This window comes from Adiantum capillus-veneris, chromosome 16 (genome assembly GCF_014529385.1).
Source record: "Adiantum capillus-veneris isolate H3 chromosome 16, ASM1452938v2, whole genome shotgun sequence".
NCBI classification, from domain to species: Eukaryota; Viridiplantae; Streptophyta; class Polypodiopsida; order Polypodiales; family Pteridaceae; genus Adiantum; species Adiantum capillus-veneris.
Window position 1 is genome coordinate 15,385,403 of NC_140946.1, and position 15,580 is coordinate 15,400,982.

Below are 15,580 nucleotides of genomic sequence, written 5' to 3' on the forward strand. Positions count from 1 at the left end.
ACTCACAACACAACTATCAGCAGCAGATAAATTAACAATTGTAGATGTAAGTTACCTATCGTATGTGTTTACGTCCAAAACAACACCAAGTCATTTAATGATGAAAAATGATGTTCTTTTGGAATATAAAACACACGAGTAACCAGTATGTCACATTAAGATGAAGAGGGCATGAAAATATGCATCTCTTCACTCTTAATATAACGAGTGGTAACGCTTGTGTTTCTATGTAACACATATGACAGAAAAACTTAATCTAAAATTGTAAATTTTATAAGCTATTTCTAATGGAGTGTGTGGAACACACAACACAACCATCAGCAAATAGCTCAACAATCTCAAATGTAAATCAATTGTTGTATATATCTATGTTCAGAGTAACACCAAGTCATCTGCTGATGAACAATGATGTTACTACAGAAATAGAAGCACAAAAATAACGAAAGTCGCATTAAGATGAAGAGGGCATAAAGTATGCATCTCTACACTCTTAAAATGATGAACGTTAATCTTTGTGCTTCTATGTAGAATAATCAATAATGATTTACTTTAAGATTGTAAATTTTATAGGCCACTCTAAAGTGAGAGGTGTAGCATCATGCCTACTACACTCCAAGAGTCGACCTCTAATCCTAACTCATCTCTATGGTGAGAGATATACTACTACACCATACGTGTGAGAATCTAAATTTACCCTAAGCCTTCCCTGGAGTGAGTTATATAACTACACACCACGGGAAAGGAAACTATATTCTACACACCTCTGGAGTGAGCCATATGGCTACACACCACGAAGTGGCCTACGACCTGCAAGCCAACTTTGTGGTGAGAGTCGAAACTACTGCACCACACAAGTCTGGCACAACACAAAAAAAAGTTAGTATTTACTGAAAATTTAAAAAATTTACCTGAAAACCGTTGTAAACCGAAGACACTGTCTCTATTTGTCAAACTCTCAAAAGCTCCAAGCTCTCCAAACTCCAAAAAAGTCCACAATGCTTTTCGATCGAATACGGCGATGATTGTATATATATACAGTTTTTCGATCGAAATAGTTTTCGATCAAAAAATATCTCGATCGAAAATGGTTTTATACGACTATTCGGTAATTATTCGGAAATACGGCGTATATTGACGTTTTATACGTATAATTTTTGTTATACGGGCGTATAAATGCAACGCAAGGAGTGGACTAAGCTTTCCCGCTCCTGGTTCGTGGCAAAGCAAAGGTGTGGTACGAGGGTTTGCAGGTTGAAGAAAAACAGGATTGGAACACATTGGAGGCGGCATTTCGAAGCCAATATGTGGCCGACATGCAGTGGAGTGAAGTGAAGCAGATAATGGACGACCTAAAGCAAAGCCTTGATGGTGATTTCCGAGCATTTGTATGGGAGTTCGAGGCCATATGGAGCAAGTTGGTCAAGGTAATTGCTGTAGAGAATGCCAATTTTTTTGAAGTTGACCAAGTTTATGGACTGCTTGCATCTCAAAGTTTGAGATAAAGTTGAGTTGGATGGGCCGTGCACATACGAGGAGTCAGTAGCCTATGCACAGAGCAGGATGAAGAAGCGTTTAAAGAAGCAGCAGGCAAAGCAGGTTCTGACGAGTCCATTGGTGTCAAAGCCAATTGCTAGGGAAGAGATTCAGGTAATCCGACCCTTTGTTGATGCACATGTGATAGCAGCGGATAGGTGTGATGACAGAGCAGAGACGATACCATGTGGGTCTATGAGGCCTCAGCAGCAGCTGCAGAGAGGAGTCTACCGAGTACCGCCTGATGTGCTTGACCAAGTGACTTCCGAAAAGCAAGCAGTGGAGAAGATAGCTGAAGTGCCAAAAATGGTGAGTTTTGTGGAGAAAGCCGAGCTCTGTTCATGCTATATCAATGCCTTGGATACGGACATCACATGGGAAACAGAGTCTGCTTTCTCGAGGTATCAGACCTATGATGTTATGTATGTCGATAATGTGGCTAAAGAACAGCAGGTTGTAGGTGAAGAGTTAGTTTGCAAAGACCAGGGGGTTGGGCAACCCTCTCTTGTGCCTTCTGGTGGTCAGGCCATGTTGACTGAAGAAGAATGTCTTAATGAAGATGATTGGGGATTTGATGAGCTAGTGGTCGATCTTGATGGTGAGTTGCAGGTTTTGGTTGCTAAAGCTATGGCGAGGATACAAGACATGCGAGACTGTGTGCCTGCTCCACTTCTTCTTGAAGAGCCTACAAATGAGGTTTTGCCAGTGTTTGCTTTGGATGATCGGATGCCGCAGGTTGCCTTGCTTAAAGACAATGATGTTGTGGAGATCTCTCTAGACGATGGCTGGGAGACACAGGATGTAGGAGCTATGCAGGGTGGGCATGTTTGTTTTGGGCGTGGAGATGTTCCACGTATACAACCTTTTGAAGGGTGTTGCTATGAAGGTCTACAAGATTGGTTGGCTGGCCAAATTACAGGTGCAAAGCAAGGAATACTTGCCTATGTGTTACAGATGAATGACGATGATCAACGCTATATTTTTTATCATGGCAGAAGCTTCATTACAATTGGAAAATCCTATGGCTTTCCATTTGACCCAGGCAGGCTGTATAGCAGATGAATATCTCTCTCTATCTATCTAATGCTTCTTATACATAGTATCTATCAATTTTCTTCTTATGCACTAATATATTATCTAAATAATACTATGGTTGAGCATAAATGCTCAACAAGGGGTTGGACAATGATGGTACAGCTCGAATATGTCGACCCGTGGAAAAGCTCCTTGCAAGTGTATGACAGCAGGCAGTGTCGCGACAATGTGCTTGAGCCTGTGTCGGACGCCAAGTGTGATAGATATCATTGGATGTGTATGCTAAATGTGGCTCGAAGTTGGTCAAAGGACGTTCCGAAGCTTTGCCAGGTTGGAAGGCTTCAAAGTGTTGAAGCTGTATGGAAATCGTCGCGAAGTGTTGCCGTGATATGAATACTCGAAAAGCACATTGAACACGGGCATTTCTTTATTGCTATTGTGAGAAAGTTGCATTGGAGCAAAGGGGACAGGAGGCCCGAGGATCGCCATTGTCTGAGAAAGAAGGAGGACCGAGAGCTGAAGGACAAGGTGATGCTCTAAGTGTCGGAGGGAGGTTGAAGGCATGCTTTTATTACAGGATATGGGTGGTGCCGGCCATGGAAGGGCGCGGGAAATGCAGCTAAGTTGGGGTTGTGCTAAAAAAAAGGAAATGATTTTTTGTTTTTGAAAGCTAAGGTCGACTTGCAGCTAAGTCGAGAGGACGACGAGCAGAAGCCAGGAAGAGGACCAGTGAGGGGTTGCAGGAGGAGTAGAAGGCATGCATGAGGGAGGCTGCCGAGGGTGGCAAGATAGGCGTCAGTTGAGACGTGAGGCAGGGCTGCAGCCAGGGGCGTGTGTCACCTCGAAGAGAAGGTGGAGCACCATTTGGAGGCGATCATTCATGCATGAAAAGACGCTGCCATGTGCAAAGCAAAATAAAGAGGCCATTGAAGCAACAAAGGGAGGAGACAAAATTGCTTCCAAGCTTATTGACACCATCATTATACTCGAGAGTTTTTGGTGATGACGCACAACTTGTTTAAATGTTTGGGATTGTCTGAATTCAGTCTTAATCTCGCCTATCTCGTCTCATGCGGTTGCCCGTGGTAGCGGTGGCTCTGGTCACACACACACACACACACACACACACACACACACACACACACACACACACACACAGAGAGAGAGAGAGAGAGAGAGAGAGAGAGAGAGAGAGAGAGAGAGAGAGAGAGAGAGAGAGAGAGAGAGAGAGAGAGAGAGAGAGAGAGATTGATTGTGGTTGCAGACTAAGTGGTATTTTGTGTGTGGTTGAGACGTGTGTTGCCTATCTGGAAGTGCTAGTAGGCAAGCCTATTCATTGGAAGTTTGCAAAAAGTGAGTGTGTGTGTGTGATTCTCTGTGGCTTGGGGTGTTGTATACCTGCTGGGCTATAGAGAGGCATCGAGGTTGTATGATCGGATAAATGGTACATGAATGTACCATTATCTAAGGGGGGGGGCTAATGATAGCCATTTTTCGGCTTTCCATAATTGCCATATAAGCTACCTCACCCTATCAAATCACTCAAACATTTTGGTTATCCCTACCATTTCACTACATAGGCGTGTGTGAGTTAGGGGACTTTTCCCATATCTTCTTAAAAACCCTCAATTAGCTAGTCATGGGCTAGTTGAGCCAAAAAAATAAAAAAAATAAAAAATATAAGTATATTATGGCCCATTTGTGTGTAAATATTTCATTGTATATAGCGCCTAAATATAAGGATTTTTCATAATTATTTTGGTACTTATTTAAATATTTATACTTAGGCGTGTGTTATTTATGCTATGTACATTGACTCACCATTACCATATTTTTCCTTACCATTTTGCATACTCTTTATTCCATATAGAAATAATTTCATGCAAGCTTCTCTTATTTTTGGTGTAACCCCATCCCAACAAAATCCAAAAACACTAGTTCTATTTATGTGTATATTTTTTCACTATTGTGATTTTTTTCTTCCTACATCTATTCTCTATTACTCTCATAAATTAGACCACAAAAAATATTCATCTTTTTATGGTAGACTTATAATGAGAGAGATTTATTTTGACCCCGTTATATTTTTTTCACCTATATTATTTATATTTGACATGTACATATTTTTTTAGACCCCTCAATATTTGATTTTCTTAGTTGTATTGTTCACTTATATCATGATCTCAACAATATCTTCAATTATAGACCTACCAAATAAGGTCAAGGGTATGTGGCATGAATGCATGCACCATGGGGAGCTCACTCTTGGAGGTATTCAAAAGAATCATATTAAGAAGGACCTCACAAGGACCTTGTGCAGTGGAAAAAACAGTCGGTTTTACTGAATTTTTAAAGATCACATGCTCCCCGAATTTGAAAAGGTGTTACAAACAAGAGTTGTAGCTCATGATCTGAACTTTCACCTCAAATGTTTTCATATTTTTTTGAGCTACGAGCTGTGAGCTATGATTTTATTGGTGGACCCCAGTTTTCCCATGCTATGCAGCCACACTGCCTCTTCCACTTTATCATTTTCCTCTTTCACACACACTCCTCCCTCATCCTCCCACTCCCAAACCTGCAACTCCCATGTCCTAATTCACCCTCTTCACCATTGCCACATCTCTCACACCTCCATAGCCTTCATCCTCCATTTCTACACCCTATGTGTCCCCCTTTCTCTCTACATATATGTCCATATTACCATAGTCTCTTCAGCTTTGTAAAGAACTTCAAAAAAATCAGCAAAAATCCAAGGATAACCTCTGCAAATGAAGGCTTTTATCATGAATTTTCCAAGGTTTGAAGATAACATAGCTTCATCGACACGCGCTACTTCGCCATGTTGACCTTTTCTTCTTCCGGTGCTGTAAAGATGTGAATGTCAAAGCTTCAACCTCTCTTTACAAGCTCATCCCTTCTCTAACTTTTCTCATCATATATCTCACCATTTGGTGAATGATTTTGTAAATATTTTTTAGTGATAATTACTAACTACTAACCACTAACCTTAATGTAAAATGCACCCTCTACTAGAGTAGGCACTCCCAAATTATTCACTCCATCCTCTCTCCTTTCATCCTCAATAATTCTCTTCCCTTGAGCCCACATCCATGTGACTCAAAGGACAAGAGAGACCCACCCTCATTAAAAAAAATATGCATAATCTTTTATTCCTTCAAATAAACTTGATTAGGCTTAATCCAAATCGGGGCTTCTAAAACCTATAAATAGAGCCCTTCTCTCCCTTGTAAATCAACACATCATCACACTACACCACACCATTCTCAACACATAACACACCAGTCTTCAAGCCTAGTTGTGTAGAGTGTGCACATTGTGAGTGCTCTATTCCATCACTACTCATAGGTGCATGGAGAAGCTTGAAGTTAGTTATGCCATCTAGACATTAGGCAAAATTTGGACTCACAAAGGGGCCCTTTAAGGAGTTTGACTTTACCTCTCTCTACCAAAATGGGCACATGGATAAATTTTTGCAAACAAACTCCAAAGTTGGCGGAGGTTTGACAGTTAGAATGTCCTCTTCAAGCTCTATCTACTATAATATAGCATGCCATGAGATTCCTCGTATTTTAGAAGATTCTTTGTTTGATTCACTTAGATTCCGACAGAGTTCTCACATCATAGGTGAATCAAAAAAAGGATCTTTTAAAATATGAGGAATCTCATGGCGTGCTATATATTAGTGGATAGAGCTTGAAGAGGACATTCTAACTGTCAAACCTCCACTAACTTTGGAGTTCGTTTGCAAAAATTTATCCATGCGTCCGTTTTGGTAGAGAGAGGTAAAGTCAAACTCCTTAAAGGGCCCCTTTGTGAGTCCAAATTTTGCCTAATGGGAGTGGAGTGTATGCCATACTCTTCACCACACTTGTAGCCTACTCTTGTGCATAAATAAGATTTATAGTTTTGGGTGCAATTGTATGCTGCAACTACGACTCTTCCCTCCAAATTGACTGGATATGTTGACTAATCAGGTGGTTGAAGGTATATTGTCCTTGAAGTTTGTTGTGCCATTTTATGCTTGGTGGTTTGAGGGCTTGTTGAATTGTTTGCCTAAAAGGTCAATTTTAAGAGGGTGCTCGGTGAGAGGGCTCCCGTGACCCTAAGACAATTTGTGTATTGGCAACAAGGTCAAGTTTTGTGATGTCTCTCTATTTCTTATCAAGGTTTATGTGCATCTAGTCTTTAAGGCTAAGACTGAGTTGCTCAAGTTGATTTGTGATCTTTACCTCTCTCTGGCATGGTGAATGTTTGTGTTTGGTGTGTGTGGATATCTTGCATTCCTCTCTCTTTGTGCGTTTGAGTACAAGGAGATATCAGGTGCGTCATAGTTCGCATCTACAACTAGGTGGTTCCCCTTTTCTTGTTTGGTTTCTAGCTGTGGGTTGTTGTTGTCTCTGATTGTGCTTTCCCTAGCCCCAATTGAGCATCATGGGAGCCTCGAAGGGTGTTTAGAGGCCGCTCTACTTGTTGCCCGCCGTAGACCGCCTCAAATTGGTGCCCCCACTGAGGAATGACTTTGTGCTTATTATTGTTGTATTGCATGAATGCTTGAATTTTAGCATAATCAAGTAGTAGATTATATAAATCATGAAAGCTTGTATGACCGAGTTGAATTTCAAGGCAACAAAATTGATTTAGAATATGGTTTGGATTAGCATAACATAAGAAAGGAAAAAAACATTTTCACATAAGAATTTAGAATTCATGTTGAAAGACCTTTCAAAACTTTGTGTAGTTAGTTGATGTCATGAGAGGAAATGATTATTTGGAAATAATCTTTGTGTGGTTCTAGCATTGAGAGACTATGACACGCTATACCTTTAATGATATCCCAATCTTCTTCGGAAATCTAGAAGAAGATGTTGATGATTTTCTTGCTGATTTTAAAATGGTTTGTCGTATCCTTGGTAAAAGGGATGACATTGAAAAAGGAGATTTTCTATTGCTATGCCTTAGAGGCAATGCTGAGCAATGGTTTTGGAGTATGTCTTCTCAGATTGAAGATGGGTATACCCAAATTTCCAAAGCTTTGAAGACCAGATTCTCTAAATTTCCAACAAGAGAGACAGCATGGGCTTCATTAAGGAGACTTCAACAACATGGTGAAGACTACTATGCTTATGAGGAATTTTTTTCTCGTCAATGGGGAGTATGTGGGTTTAGCTCTACATTTCCAGATTATGTAAAAATGGAGCAATTTATTTCGGGTTTGTCTCCTTTCCTAAAGACTAAGGTTACTTGTAGTGGACCCTCTACCTTTGAAGAAGCGGTCACTATCGCCCGAAGGAAGTTTCACAAGTACTTCTACATCAAAAATGGTTTCCATCATGCTGGAAGAACCAACCATCATGAAAGTTTTTCTATCAAGGAGTCATCTCCTTTGCCATACTTGTCTCCTTCTACTCCGACAAATGTTGAAGAAGTTACTTACATGCCAACTGATTATTCAAGTGCTAAAGTGTGTGGCCAAGATTCAAATGTGGAATCTCTTTCTTCTACCTTTATCACAAGCATGCAAAAATCGACACAAGATATCTCAAATGGCATTGATGATTCAATAATGGATACATCCAACCTTTTGGCGGAGGATCAATTTCTAGTCCGAACAGACGAAGCTTTTGTGCAACATGACTCTATGAAGAATGAAGACCTTGAAGGTAACCTTGATCTTATGGAATGTTCTAAGAGTGTATCTTGTCTAAAAGAAGAGAGTGAAGAAGAAGATGAAATCATAGGTGGGGAGATCATAGACCACATTGATCATAAAGAGATGATTGTGTTCATGGAATGCCAACTCCAAAACAAAGTAGAAGAGTGTGAGTTGAATCCATGTGAGGATAATCTTCAAGAAGTGTTTGAGGATGTTGAAAAGCATTGGTATGACCCATATATGTTAAGCATAGAGAAACCTATCATTCAAGAAGACAAAGTTTTCACAAAATCAAACAATAATCCATCAACCTTTGAGGTGGTACAATGTGAGGAGTTAGAACCTTGGCAAAGGGGGGTCTTAGAAGGGGATGAAGAACATGGGAGAGTAGTAAAAAATAAAATCATAAAAGGAAACTGTCAGAAGGGTATCATTCTCTCCAATGGTGTTTTAGTGGGTGGCTCTTCATTCATGGGACAATCTCTTAGCAAGAAAATCCAAACTTTTGAAGCCCCAATCATCTTCGCATTGGGTTTCACCTCTTTAAAGTCAACTTCTCCTCTCTTCACATATACCTTTCATCGGGGGCACCATACCTTCTTAAGTGGAAGAGGACATGAATACTTGGTGATGAACGGATGTTTCCAAACCTTCTTCATTTGGTTCTTTGGTGTATGGAGGTCGCACATTGTGATGCTTCTGGTCTTCATCATAGATGAAAAACTTGTTGATTTCTACATGTGGATATTTCATGAATCAGTACCAAAATCTATTCTCTTCCAATGTGTTGGAAGCAATAGAAACCTTCGTCTATTATCTACTTATGTGGTAAACCATTTGCAATATCTTCCAATAGCAGTTGGAAGCATGGATCAAGCTTTCCTAAATCATGAAGATCATAGAAATTTTGACTTGATGAGCCTACCCAGGTTGAATGAAATTTATGAGCTACAGTTCAGGAATTTGCTCATACAAGCTCTTGAAGATCGTAGCAGATACATCAACTTTACACAGGAGGAAGAGCAACCAATCTTTTATATCACATTCATAGTGATAGATGCAATGATGGACAACAATAAAATCTACAAGTTTCTTCAACCGAAATCAATAAGTGATTCCATACCATACATCTCTCTTTGGGAAAGATATTTCAAGATCTTTGATCCTGGAGGGTGCTTATGGAAACTTTCTCAATGGATGAGGTTTACTCCGTCACTTCATTACATCCTGCTATTGGCTCTGAGAACCTTCCATATCACACAAGGTTTCTTAATCATACAACAAAGGTTCTTCAAAGATGAGAGCAGACAAAGACAGACGTTACACAATCTACATGTTGTATGATCGGATAAATGGTACATGAATGTACCATTATCTAAGGGGAGGGCTAATGATAGTCGTTTTTTGGTTTTCCATAATTTCCATAGTAAGCTACCTCACCCTCTCAAATCACTCAAACATTTTGGTTATCCCTACCATTTCACTGTACATGGGAGTGTGTGAGTTAGGGGACTTTTCCCATATCTTCTTAAAAACCCTCAATTAGCTAGTCACTGGGCTAGTTGAGCCAAAAAATAAAAAAATAAAAAAATATAAGTATATTATGGCCCATTTGTGTGTAAATATTTCATTGTATATAGGGCCTAAATATAAGGAATTTTCATAATTATTTTGGTATTTATTTAAATATTATACTTAGGCGTGTGTTATTTATGCTATGTACATTGACTCACCATTACCATATTTTTTCTTACCATTTTGCATACTCTTTATTCCATATAAAAATAATTTCATGCAAGCTTCTCTCATTTTTGGTGTAACTCCATCCCAACAAAAATCCAAAAACACTAGTTCTATTTATGTGTATATTTTTTCACTATTGTGATTTTTTCCTTCGTACATCTATTCTCTATTACTCTCATAAATTAGACCACAAACAATATTCATCTTTTTATGGTAGACTTATAATGAGAGAGATTTATTTTGACCCCGTTATATTTTTTTCACCTATATTATTTATATTTGACATGTACATATTTTTTTAGACCCCTCAATATTTGATTTTCTTAGTTGTATTGTTCACTTATATCATGATCTCAACAATATCTTCAATTATAGACCTACCAAATAAGGTCAAGGGTATGTGGCATGAATGCATGCACCATGGGGAGCTCACTCTTGGAAGTATTCAAAAGAATCATATTAAGAAGGACCTCACAAGGACCTTGTGCAGTGGAAAAAACAGTCGGTTTTACTGAATTTTTAAAGATCACATGCTCCCCGAATTTGAAAAGGTGTTACAAACAAGAGTTGTAGCTCATGATCTGAACTTTCACCTCAAATGTTTTCATATTTTTGTGAGCTACGAGCTGTGAGCTATGATTTTATTGGTGGGCCCCAGTTTTCCCATGCTATGCAGCCACACTGCCTCTTCCACTTTATCATTTTCCTCTTTCACACACACTCCTCCCTCTCCTTCCCACTCCCAAACCTGCAACTCCCATGTCCTAATTCACCCTCTTCACCATTGCCACATCTCTCACACCTCCATAGCCTTCATCCTCCATTTCTACACCCTATGTGTCCCCCTTTCTCTCTACATATATGTCCATATTACCATAGTCTCTTCAGCTTTGTAAAGAACTTCAAAAAAATCAGCAAAAATCCAAGGATAACCTCTGCAAATGAAGGCTTTTATCATGAATTTTCCAAGGTTTGAAGATAACATAGCTTCATCGACACGCGCTACTTCGCCATGTTGACCTTTTCTTCTTCCGGTGCTGTAAAGATGTGAATGTCAAAGCTTCAACCTCTCTTTACAAGCTCATCCCTTCTCTAACTTTTCTCATCATATATCTCACCATTTGGTGAATGATTTTGTAAATATTTTTTAGTGATAATTACTAACTACTAACCACTAACCTTAATGTAAAATGCACCCTCTACTAGAGTAGGCACTCCCAAATTATTCACTCCATCCTCTCTCCTTTCATCCTCAATAATTCTCTTCCCTTGAGCCCACATCCATGTGACTCAAATGACAAGAGAGACCCACCCTCATTAAAAAAAATATGCATAATCTTTTATTCCTTCAAATAAACTTGATTAGGCCTAATCCAAATCGGGGCTTCTAAAACCTATAAATAGAGCCCTTCTCTCCCTTGTAAATCAACACATCATCACACTAACCATTCTCAACACATAACACACCAGTCTTCAAGCCTAGTTGTGTAGAGTGTGCACATTGTGAGTGCTCTATTCCATCACTACTCATAGGTGCATGGAGAAGCTTGAACTTAGTTATGCCATCTAGAGGAGTGGAGTGTATGACATACTCTTCACCACACTTGTAGCCTACTCTTGTACATAAATAAGATTTATAGTTTTGGGTGCAATTGTATGCCGCAACTACGACTCTTCCCTCCAAATTGACTGGATATGTTGGCTAATCAGGTGGTTGAAGGTATATTGTCCTTGAAGTTTGTTGTGCCATTTCATGCTTGGTGGTTTGAGGGCTTGTTGAATTGTTTGCCTAAAAGGTCAATTGTAAGAGGGTGCTCGGTGAGAGGGCACCCGTGACCCTAAGACAATTTGTGTATTGGCAACAAGGTCAAGTTTTGTGTTGTCTCTCTATTTCTCATCAAGGTTTGTGTGCATCTAGTCTTTAAGGCTAAGACTGAGTTGCTCAAGTTGATTTGTGCTCTTTACCTCTCTCTGGCATGGTGAATGTTTGTGTTTGGTGTGTGTGGCTATCTTGCATTCCCCTCTCTTTGTGCATTTGAGTACAAGGAGATATCACGTTCGTCCTAGTTCGCATCTACAACTAGGTGGTGCCCCTTTTCTTGTTTGGTTTCTGGCTATGGGTTGTTGTTGTCTGTGATTGTGCTTGTCCCAGCCGCAATTGAGCAGCACGGGAGCCTCGAAGGGTGTTTAGAGGCGGCTCTTCTTGTTGCCCGCCCCGGACCGCCTCAGTAGCTCAAGTCAGAGCATCTACTATGATTTCCCAAACTAAAATCCTCGAAGACAACGTAGATATTGAGATAAACGTAGAAACAACCGAGACAAGCACGACAAGGACTCAATACCTCTGTTAACTGACAAAACGGAGTACTTAAGATTAGTAGAAACGATGATTGACTGCCTCAAGGACAGGATATCAAAGAAATACATGAAACCTGACTCAACCAAAACAAAATCAAAGAAGGAAAACACAAAAAAAAACCCAAAAATAGAGAGCAATAACACAAAAACTTGATTAAGTAATCCAAAATGAAGCGAAAAATCAAATACAATGAATTGAAGCGACCCTTGAAGGATGTTTTGACAACAGGAATGGAAACTGATGAGGGATCAAAGGATGGTAAATTTGATGCACCTTCCCACTATAAGAAGTATACCATTTAGGATAGGAAAATTGTGGTGCAAAAATCCACACGAGATCCCAAGGAACCAGGAACTTCATATGATGGGCCTGAAAATGCCGAAACTTTTAGTCGATACGCTCAGATGATACAAGGATGTCTTTGCATGGTCATACAAAGATCTAAAGGGGATAGATCCTGAGATATGTCAACACATGATTTTCCCTCATCAGTGATGCCGGACCATGCAGACAATGTCTTTACACGTACAATGAAACTTTTTCCAAGAAAATTAAAGAGGAGATAGACAAACTGAAGGACGCTCAATTTATCTATGAGATTGAACACACCAATTGGGTGTCCCCGATTGTGGTGGTACCCAAAAAGAATGGCAAACTATGTGTCTATGTAAACCTCAAATGGGTAAATGCAGCCACCATTAGGGTTAACTATCCACTGTCAATAACAAATCATGTTATTGAGAGGGTAGCAGGGAAAGAGGCCTATAGTTTCTTGGATGCTGTAATAGCTAGGCCGTTGTACACTCTCATTGCTAAGATCGAATGGACGGAGGAATGTGAGTAAGCTTTCCAAAAATTTAAGCAAAAATTAATTTTGGCTCCAATTTTGCAAGCCCCTGACTGGAGAAAAATCTTTCACGTCCATGCAGATGCATTAGCCTATGCCATTGGGTGCATATAAGCCCAACAAGGAGAGAAGAAAATGGATTTTCCCATTTACTACTCTAGTCGGCAACTAAACAACGCAAAGAGAAATTATACCACTACAAAAAGGGAAGGTCTGGGAATGATCTATGCTGTCAAGAAATTTAGACACTACCTTATGGCAAATCTTCTTTGTGGATCACCAAGCACCGCTATATCTAGTAAACAAACCTTGCAACGCTAGAAGAATTTTTCACTGGTTTATACTACTGCTTGAGTTTGACTTCACGGGAGTTGTAAAAAAGGGGACCACACACAAAAGAGCAGATTATCTTTCACGACTATTTCATGGGGAAGCACCTGAGGATGCGATGATGACATTCCTGATTCATATATGTTTAACATTGAAATGCTGCCAAGATGGAGCGAAGAGGGCATTCCTCTACTCACAATTGGCTCATTGCAGATAGAAAGACAACAATCAATTATCCATCAAACATGAAATCTCCAGCTTTTAGCAGGATGGCTGTACAAACACAGTAAGGATGAGATATTGTGACTATGTGTACAGCCCGAAGATACCACCTACTACCTCAAACAGGCTCATATACAAAATACTGGATTTCACAATGGTGAAACACAGACAGGCCAATGGCTACAAATATTGGGCGTCTACTGGCCAAACATGGAACACAGTGTCCATGCATATGTAAAATCCTGTGATAGTTGTACAAAACAACCCCTAGTGAAACATGTCACCCTGTTTCGAGTAATACAAGCACCTAAATGGAGTGCTCACATAGTTGAGTACTTAAAAAACAAGACCTTTCTAGAGACACACAATCTCTTGCAAAAGGCGAAGGCAATAGATAATGATAAATCCTTCTTGAAGCAACGAGGTCAGAAGCTGATGTATCAAGACCTGATATACTCAGAAAGAGAACTACCATTGCGCCTTATATCGCAACATTTCAAGGTGCAAAAGCCACCTAGATATATCAAACCTTTGTTGCACATGGCCATGGTAATGGCAATGGGCTTGGCTGAAGTCAGTGGTGGCTAAAGGCAGGGTGGTCAGTTTTGCGATTTTGGCAACTTTCTAGACACTATTGTGGAAGAAAACCTAAAAGGGAGTCAAAGAAGTAAATCTTACATGAACGGGGGACCAATGCTAACACGTATTTCCTATTAGGCACTGGGAATGATCGAGTATCTACCACTTGCCAAAGCGCAAATAGATTGGATTCACATATCTAAAAGAGATGTAAGACCAGTGGCGTGACCTTCTACAAGGACAAAACCAGAAGTCAAATAGACAATGCAAAGCTCACCGTTAAAGGATTTTGACAACGAGAAGACCGAGTCAGATGCTCGAAGTAGCCAGGAAAAAGGTTCCCAACGAAGAGACACTCCTTCGGAGTACCAGTATTTTGAGAAGGATCAAGACAACACATACACACTTGGATATACCCGTTTGAGGAAAAAGTTGTGCACATGGCAGAGGCTATTTCCATTACTCATGCCAGGCGGACAATGGAAGAAGCTTAGGCATTGATGAAAAGGCTCCACCAACAAAAGCAAGATAAAAAACAAACCCAAGGAACAGAAGCGAATGATGAGAAAGAAGAGGATGAAGCCGAAAATATTCCACTGCTACGTAAGCAAACAACGGCTTTAGAAAGGATCAGCTGAAGAAAAACGGGAGATTTCCACTGCCATGCGGCAATAAATCCACAATGAACTCAAGTGAAAGATGGAGAAAAGGCAAAAAGAAGAATTAAAGAAGCCATGCATCGATGATCTGGAATCATCTAATGAATCTAATCGAAGCAAAAAAGAGGAAAGTCACTCGCAAGGGGAGGAACAACAAGAGACATAGGACCAGCAAGGTCAAGACCTTGGTTTTCCCAAGGACGCCGAAGCACCTCCAAAGACTTCGAAAAAAGGGGGGGGGGGGGAAATTGAAGGCTTGCCAGAACAAGGAGTAGAGGAAAAGCAGAGGGAACACAAAACGAATCAAGAAATGGATTTCGCACAAACAAAGCCCGCCACAACCTCTGTTGCTCTAGAAGATTCAAAACAAAGAGAAAAGTAAACTAAGGTGGCTGAACAATTGGTAGGATCAGGGCCAGCAAGGCCAGCATAGGCCAGCATAGGCCAAGATCGCCACACTTACAAGTGGCTATGGAGGAAGGAGTGGAGATAGTGAAATCCTTTGACATTGATGCTCACTTGGAGCAGATCAAGCTACAGTTTCAGTGTCAAAGAGATATTTACAATCCACGAGAGCTAGAGTTAGAAGATATCAA

At 40.1% G+C, this 15,580-nt stretch overlaps 1 protein-coding gene across 1 annotated transcript; it reads left to right on the top strand.

Annotated features, from left to right (window-relative positions):
• Nucleotides 1-1,728: 1,728 nt before the first annotated feature.
• LOC147438609 (uncharacterized) lies at nt 1,729-2,595 on the top strand. The gene is made up of 2 exons (XM_086483902.1): nt 1,729-2,229; nt 2,269-2,595. The coding sequence occupies exons 1-2, from the start codon at nt 1,729-1,731 to the stop codon at nt 2,593-2,595; spliced, it is 828 nt and encodes a 275-aa protein (XP_086340028.1).
• The last annotated feature ends 12,985 nt before the right edge of the window (nt 2,596-15,580 follow it).

Coding starts and splice junctions, on each gene's coding strand:
- LOC147438609 (XM_086483902.1), top strand. CDS start 1,729: ATGAGGCCTCAGCAGCAGCTGCAGAGAGGAGTCTACCGAGTACCGCCT. Junction 2,230..2,268: donor TTGAAGAGCCTACAAATGAG/GTTTTGCCAGTG, acceptor CGGATGCCGCAG/GTTGCCTTGCTTAAAGACAA.